Below are 8,647 nucleotides of genomic sequence, written 5' to 3'. Positions count from 1 at the left end.
TTTTCACTGATTGTGTGTGGCTTCTTCTACAGTTGGATGATACATGGCCTGTGAGTCCCCATTCTAGAGCCAAAGAGGACAAAGGTAAGTCTAGAAGGAGGCCCATTTACCATACCATTCTCCTGAAGTTCTCTCAGAAGGTTCTTCCTGAAACACTTATCTAATTACCTGCCCTCCACTCTCTCCTGGCTTGTCATCTCTCTGCCCTTCCAGATCTTGACTCCCAGGTTTCCCAGGAAGGTCTGGGTCCGCTTCTTCAACCCCAGCCCAAATCGTATTTCAAAAGTATCTCTGTGACCAAGATCACTAAGCCAGATGGGGTGAGTTGAGAGGAAGAAGTATAATGCTCTGGGGAAAGGGACCAGTATAAGAAAATACTAAACTCAGCATAGTGCTGTTAGGAATATATTGGGATTTCTCTTGCAGACCGTGGAGGAACACCGCACTGTGGTAGACAGTGAGGGCCGGAGGGAGACCACAGTGACCCATCAAGAAGCCCGTGACAGTTCCAGAAGTGGTAAGAGTATGTCTCAAAAGGCCCATCTCTTAACATTTTGGGGAAAGGATATGCCTCCCTTTTGATACCTTTTCTCTCTTTTTGGTAGGACTTCCTTCCTTAGATCCAGACTCTCAGAGATCTTCAGCTCTGGATGATCCCTTTTCCATTCTGGATTTGCTACTAGGACGTTGGTTTCGGTCCCGATAGCGTTCTTAAACTTCAGAAGCCTTCAGGTTCTTCCCACTCCCTTCCTGTTGCCAATAAGCTTAGCTCTGTCTGTCATCCCAGGGTCTTAAATGTGTGAAACAATTAATTGAGCTTATGCCAGTCTGTCATTTATCCAAATTGACCAATAAAGCCTTTATTTATGCTAAAAGTCTTGGTCTTGGTTTTGTCGAGGTCCTTTTAATTTACAGACCCATCCAGGGCTTCCAAAAGTTTCTTGGCTTACGATTTTATTTTATGTACATGAGGGGTAGTGTACACATGTAGAAGTCAGTACAAGATGTGGGAGTTGGTTCTTTCCACAGTGTGGGTTCTGCGAATCCAGGTCAAGGTCTCAGGCTTGGCAGCAGGCTCTCCCACCCACTAAGGTATCTCACCAGCCCATCCCAAAACAAGATTTAGTAAATTAGAGTTAGACACAAAAAGAAAATGATTTTATTATTGAGGAAATAGAGGTAATACCAGTAGCATTTCTAGAAAAAGGTTGCCAAAAGGTAGTTTTTTGTTTTTGTTTTTGTTTTTTTTTTAAGATTTATTTATTATTATACATAAGTATACTGTAGCTGCTGTCTTCAGATGAGCCAGGAGAGGGCATCAGATCTCATTACAGGTGTTGTGAGCCACCATGTGGTTGCTTGAAATTGAACTCAGGACCTCAGGAAGAGCAGTTGGTGCTCTTACTGGCTGAGCCATCTCACCAGCCCATTTTTTGTTTTGTTTTTAAAGATTTATTTTATGTATATAAGTACACTGTCGCCGGGCGTGGTGGCGCACGCCTTTAATCCCAGCACTTGGGAGGCAGAGGCAGGCGGATTTCTGAGTTCAAGGCCAGCCTGGTCTACAAAGTGAGTTCCAGGACAGCCAGGGCTAAACAGAGAAACCCTGTCTCGAAAAACCAAATTAAAAAAAAAAAAAAGTACACTGTCACTGTCTTCAGACACACCAGAAGAGGGCATTGGATCCCATTATAGATGGTTGTAAGCCACCATGTGGTTGCTGGGATCTGAACTCAGGACCATTGGAAGAACAGTCAGTGCTCTTAACCATCTCTCCAGCCCAAGGTATTTGTTTAAAAGAAAGATAACTGCTTCCCTAAGTACAAAAACACTAACTCAATAATTCATAAGATACACTGCATTCTGTGGCCAAATAGGTTTTCTTGTTTTAAAGATGGAGCCTTACTGTGTTGCTTCTGCTAGCCTGGAGCTCCTTAGTAGACCTCAGAGATCTGCCTGAATCTGCTTCCTGAGGCTGGGATCAAAGATATGTGTCACCACTCCTATGCGATTATTTTTATTAATTTTAATGTTAGAAAAATTATAACTAACAAAAAAATAGATTATTTTAAATTAAAAATTTGTATTATCTTAAACTGAAGTTTTTTTTCTTTTTAACAAAAAGAATTTGAGACAGGGTCTTAATAGCCCAGCTATTCTAAAATTCACTGTGTAGTTCCAGGACAACCAGAGCTACACAGAGAAACAAAACAAGACAAAAAGCATAACAATCAGCGGACAAGACAAAACAGTTTAAAAGAAAAACCTCTGTTAGCAGCACTGGTGGTGCCTGCCTGTAGTCCCAGCGCTTGGCAGTCAGTACCTGAGGCCAGTCTGGTTTACAGAGTGAGTTCCAGAACTGCCAGGGCTACACAGAAACTTTGTTACAAACAAAATCTCTTGTTTTCTTATGTTTTTGGGAAATAAAGCTTTTTCTCTTTCTCTAACTCTTTGGTTAGTGTACATTGTTGGGTTCTTTGTTTTTGTTATTTAATCTCTTCTAAACTAAGATTTAAATGGTACTCTTCAGTTTTAGCTGCTAAAGTTTTTGTTATTTGTTCTTTTTTAAAAAGATTTATTTATGTATATATGAGTACACTGTCGCTGTACAGATGGGTGCCAGCTACCATGCGGTTGCTGGAATTTGAACTCAGGATCTTTGGAAGAGCAGTCAGTGCTCTTAACTGCTGACCCATCTCTCCAGCCCTTGTTATTTGTTCTTAAATTCACATAAGCTCTACAGTGGTGATTTAGGCCTTTAAGGCAAGAACCCTTAACATGAACCCTGTTTCCAGACCTGATACGGTTTCATATTTGTACTTTTTCTTTTTACGCCTTTAAATTCTGGATTTTATCTTTGTATATGGCATAAATTAAGAAACCAAGTTTATTTTTCCCATTTAGAAAAAAAGTATATTAGCTGGGCAGTGGTGGCACAAGCCTTTAATCCTAGCACTTGGGAGGCAGAGGCAGGCGGGTTTCTGAGTTTGAGGCCAGCCTGGTCTACAGAGTGAGTTCCAGGACAGCCAGGGCTATGCAGAGAAACCCAATCAAGAAAGAAAGAAAGAGAGAAAGAGAAAGAAGGAAGGAAGGAAGGAAAAGAAAGAGAGAGAGAGAGAGAAAGAAAGAAAGGAAGGAAGAAAGAAAGAAAGAAAGAAAGAAAGAAAGAAAGAAAGAAAGAAAGAAAGAAAGACCAAGAAAGAAAATATTGGTGCCTATATAAATATAAATATTTTAACTGGAGGTGCTGTGATGGTGTATGCCTTGTGATGGTGTATGCCTTTAATCCCAGCATTTGAGAGACAGGAAAAAAAAATATATATATATATATAGTTTGAGACCAACCTGATCTATGTATTTTATGTAAGTTTCTTTTGCCTACATGTATGTATGTATGTATGGCATGTGCATGCCTGATGCCTGCAAAGGGGTCAGGAGAGAACATAAGATGACCTGGAACTGGAGGTACAGACAGCTGTGAGCCACTGTGTGGGTCCTAGGAAATGAACCCAGGTCCTTGAAAGAATGAGCAGTCAATGCTCTGAACTGCTGAGCCATTTCTCCAATCCTTTATCACACTTTTTAAATATGATAGGACCAGGTGTGTTAGCGCCACCTGTAATCCCAGGCAGAGAGAAGGGTATTGCAAGTCTGAGACCAACCTGACCTATGTAGTAGTGGGTCCCTGTCTCAAAAATATAAATGCTATGTTTGTTCTTTTAGATGATGTCTTTGAATTTTCTTATTTTCCTGCTCTTCTAAATTTATATCAGAATACAATTGATTTTTCCAATGAGGTTTTCACTGTTTAGTCATAAATTAAGTGAAAGATCATCAGATACAAGTAATGGAGACACACATAAAAGTAACTCAAGGAGAAAATACGGAGAATGGAAAAATAAGGAGAGAGCCCAGCCTGGTCTACAGAGTGAGTTCCAGGACAGCCAGGGCTTGAAAAAACCAAAACCAAACAAACAAAGTTAAAAAATATCATAATGGGGCTGGAGAGATGGCTCAGAAGTTAAGAGCACTGGCTGTCCCTCCAGTGGTCTGGAGTTCAATTCCCAGGAACCACATGGTGGCCCACAACCATCTATAATGGGGTCGGATGCCCTCTTCTGGCATGCAGGTATGCATGCAGAGAGAATAAATAAATAAATCTTTCTTTTTCTTTCTTTCTTTCTTTTTTTCTTTTTGGTTTTTCCAGACAGGGTTTCTCTGTGTAGCCCTGGCTGTCCTGGAACTCACTCTGTAGACCAGGTCATCCTCAAGCTCAGAAGTACGCCTGCCTCTGCCTCCCAAGTGCTGGGATTAAAGGTGTGTGCTACCAAGCCCATCTGGGAAGTTTATTTTTATTTTTAATTTTTTTTAATTTTTTTATTTTAAAGATTTGTTTATTTAATATGTAAGTACACTGTAGTTGTCTTCAGACACACCAGAAGAGGGCATCAGATCTCATTACGGATGGTTGTGAGCCACCATGTGGTTGCTGGGATTTGAATTCAGGACCTTTGGAAGAGCAGTCAGTGCTCTTAACTGCTGAGCCATCTCACCAGCCCATAATTTTTATTTTTTAAGGTTTACTTATGTTTAAAACTTTTACTATATGGGTATGGATGTTTGCCTGCATGTGTATTTATGTATTGTGTGAACTCCTGGTTCCTATAGAGCCCAGAAGAGGATATTGATTCCCTAGAACTGAAATTAAGATGGTTCTGAACCACCACATGGGGGCTCAGAGTGGAGCTAGGAATTAAACCTGGAAACTCTGCAAGAACAGTCATTGCTTTTAACCAATGAGCCATCCTTCAAACCCCTTCTTTGGGAAGTTTTACCAGTGTGGGATTGGCTATGAAAACCAGTATTTTTGCTGCTGTTGTTGGGTGAACTAAACTGTGGGAACTAGGTGGAAGTGGCTGAAAGCCTGCAACTTGTTCATCAAAGTATTTTAAAGTTTTTAGGGAACAATGTGATAGAACATGCCTATCATCCCAGAATGTGGGAGGCTGAGGCAGGAGGATCCTGATTTAAGGTTAGCCTGGGCTAGAGAACGAGACTCTGTCTTTTAAAAAAACCGGGGGGGGGGGCTGGTGAGATGGCTCAGTGGGTAAGAGCACCTGACTGCTCTTCTGAAGGTCCAGAGTTCAAATCCCAGCAACCACATGGTGACTCACAACCACCCGAAATGAGATCTGACGCCCACTTCTGGTGTACCTGAAGACAGCTACAGTGTACTTACATATAATAAATATATAAATCTTTAAAAAAAAAAAAAAAGAGTTTTGGGGAAATAGAGTATAGAGTCAATGTGGTTGTGCACACCTGTAATCCTAGCGCTCGGGGAGTCTGGAGGACTGTAGCAACTTCTAGGCCAGCCTGGTCTACATAGCAAGCTCTAGGTGACCTAGGCCTTAATAACAACAGTCGGGCACGCTCCTTCCAAGACCTAGTTGAGATAAGTGGTAGACAAGCCAGAAACATAACTAAGAAATAAGAGAACCGGGGATGGAGCGATTCAGCATCTAAAGTGACTGACTGCTCTTAGAGTACCCATGTCCAATTCCTATCACCTAAATGGAAGCCCATAGCTTCCTCTATTCCAGTTCCAGGAGTTCCATTGTTCTTGCCAGGCCTCTTTGGGCACCAGGCATGCATGTGGTGCATAGATATATGTGCCAGCACAATAACTATACATATTTTAAAAAGTAATAAGAGAGCCATTGAAAACCAGAACTGAGCTCTTCACAAGCTAGTGGCTGGCTGGGCAACAATGTATCTATCTGCATGAGGAATATCAGGGAGGACCAGTGAAAATTTAAAACACAAGATACACTTGAGAACTGGTTGAAAAAAAAAATTGAGTGTTGGGCAGTGATGGTGCACACCTTTAATCCCATCACTTGGGAGGCAGAGGCAGGCAGATTTCTTAGTTTGAGGTTAGCCTGTCTCAAAAACAAACAAAAACAAAAAACAAAAAAAATTGAGACATCTTACTATTATAGCCTTCAGTGACCTGGAACTCTCTATGTAGTCCAGGTTAGCCCAAACCCTCAAAGACCTGCCTGCCCCTGCTTCCAGGGTGATGATATTCAAGGCGTCTCACCTAGCCACACTAAGATTCTTTTTATTTTATCTTATTTTTGTGTTTTCAATACATTCTAACTGCAGTTTCCCCTCCCTTCATTACCCTATTTCTCCTCACCTTCCCTCTCTCAGATCCACTGTTCCTCCTCTGTGTTCCTTCAGAAAAGAACAGACCTCCTAGGGATATCCACTGAACAAGACATAACAAGATGGAACAAGACTAGGCACAAATCCGCCGGGCGTTGGTGGTGCACGCCTTTAATCCCAGCACTCGGGAGACAGAGGCAGGCGGATTTCTGAGTTAGAGGCCAGCCTGGTCTACAGAGTGAGTTCCAGGACAGCCAGGGCTATACAGAGAAACCCTGTCTCGAAAAACCAAAAAAAAAAAACAAAAACAAAACAAAAAAAAAAACAAAACCAAAAAACAAACCAGCAGCTCCACAGTACAGAGACGTCGCAGTCTATATTCCAAAGAAGCCACACACAACAGCTGCTACTACAGCCTCTCAGTAAAGAATCACACCAACAGCCATCCTAGATGAGGCTCAGTGTTCAATGCTAACGTCCACACATGCCAGGCATGTGCAAATCTTGGGTTTGATCCCCAGCATGCTCCAAAAGAAACGGTTGCCTGTTGCAGAGGGTTGTGTTGTGTTTTGCTTTGCTCTGCTTTGCTTTGCTTTGCTCTGCTCTGCTCTGCTCTGCTCTGCTCTGCTCTGCTCTGCTCTGCTCTGCTCTGCTCTGCTTTGCTTTGCTTTTGAGGCATGGACTGAAACTCCAAGACTGAAGGCTTGGAGCTTCCTAGAACGACTTTTCATTGTTACCCAAAAGGTACCTTCAGCAAGTCAATTTCCACATACCTCCAATCTGACCTAGGAGTGGTACTGAAAGCACCTGTGCCTTAAGCAATTCTCAGTCATACTTGACTTCCTGGTTATCCTTCAGAATTCCATAAAATCTCAGATAGCAATCACTGACAAAAGGCTACATCAAAGCCTAGGTGCCCTCAGTCTGGAATTCATGCCAGATACAATGGTTCTGCTAAAAATCTGCTACATTTTACCCTAAGTATCTGAGTGCACTGAGGTCAGCCCAGTTCCCTATGATCTTAGCCTCAGACCAGGACAAGAAGTCACACTCATAGTGGCTTGAACTAATGTTCTAGGGTTGTACCGACTGCCTGCCTTCCCACTGTACAAGTGTATAAGTTACATACCCTGAGGTTTTACACACACACACACACACACACACACACACACACACACACACACAGAATCATCATCCAAATATAAGACATTGTATTTCCTTCCTCCAAATGACTCAGCTAACCTGCTTGTGGTATTCGGCCTACAACCCAGTCTAATTGCCGTCTTCCAATGTACTCAATAAAATAAGGTTTCTATTTAAAAACAGAAAGTATGCCAGGCAGAGGTGGTGCATACCTTTAATCCCAGTCAACACGTAGGAGGCAGAGGCAGACATATTTCTGAGTTCGAGACCAGCCTGGTCTACAGAGTGAGTTCCAGGATAGCCAGGGCTACACAGAGAAGCCCTGTCTACAAACAAACAAACAAACAAACAAAAAACATCTTTTTAAAAAATGCCATTCTCGGGGCTGGTGAGATGGCTCAGTCGGTAAGAGCACCCGACTGCTCTTCCGAAGGTCCGGAGTTCAAATCCCAGCAACCACATGATGGCTCACAACCATCCGAGATCTGGACACTCTTTTGGTGTGTCTGAAGACAGCTACAGTGTACTTACATATAATAAATAAATCTTTAAAAAAATAAAAAAAAAATGCCATTCTCACTGGGTGGTGGTGGCGCACGCCTTTAATCCCAGCACTCGGGATGCAGAGGCAGGTGGATTTCTGAGTTCAAGGCCAGCTGGTCTACAGAGTGAGTTCCAGGATAGCCAGGGCTACACAGAGAAACCTTATCTCAAAATCAGTAAATAAGTAAATAAATAAAAGCAGAGTAGACATGATGGAATTAGGCGGCCAGTCCTACAGAAGAATCACACCACGCTACAGGTCTGATGTGTGAGGTTTATAAAAGGGAGTGGCTGAAGGCAGCACAGAGGCTACCTCTAGGGGGAGAAAGGAAAGAAGGAAGGAAATGGCTCTTTGTAAGGACAGAAAGTGCACACCTAAGGGGGACATAACGGGCAGAGGCAACAATGGGAATGCTTAGACTCTGGGCAGCTAATGACGACCTGTCTTCTCGTTGCTGGGTTGTCTGATGGTCCCATCGTCACCAGGAAGGGCTGGCCACAGAGGCTGCCTGATTGCCAACAAGACATGCTTGACAAACATAAGCAATTTGTTGTAAACAGAACTGTGCTATAAGAAAGAAAAGCCAGACATGGTGACTCAGATCATGGTGACTATAATCCCAGAATTTGAAGGCAGAAGTCAGGTGATTACCAAAAGTTCAAGATCAACCTGGGTTGCAGAATAAGTTCCAGATCAACCTGGGTTAAATTGCTAAATCAAAATCCTGAGAGAAGAAAGGAAGGAAGGAAGGAAGGAAGGAAGGAAGGGAGGGAGGGAGGGAGGGAGGGA

The 8,647-nt window shown here is 42.6% G+C and overlaps 1 protein-coding gene across 1 annotated transcript in view; it reads left to right on the top strand.

Moving 5' to 3' along the window:
* Positions 1–875, top strand: part of Hax1 (HCLS1 associated protein X-1) — a 3,375-nt gene extending 2,500 nt beyond the window's left edge. Inside the window, exons 4-7 of the mRNA XM_021157427.2 lie at positions 33–84; positions 214–320; positions 427–517; positions 606–875. Coding sequence (XP_021013086.1) covers positions 33–84; positions 214–320; positions 427–517; positions 606–706 — 351 coding nt within the window. The 3' untranslated portion in view covers positions 707–875. The remainder of the gene's footprint in view (positions 1–32; positions 85–213; positions 321–426; positions 518–605) is intronic.
* Positions 876–8,647: the final 7,772 nt, after the last annotated feature.

The sequence above is a fragment of the Mus caroli genome, chromosome 3 (assembly GCF_900094665.2).
Source record: "Mus caroli chromosome 3, CAROLI_EIJ_v1.1, whole genome shotgun sequence".
Classification (NCBI taxonomy): domain Eukaryota; kingdom Metazoa; phylum Chordata; class Mammalia; order Rodentia; family Muridae; genus Mus; species Mus caroli.
Note: the sequence above shows the minus strand (reverse complement) of the source record. Positions and strands in the feature narration are given on the sequence as shown.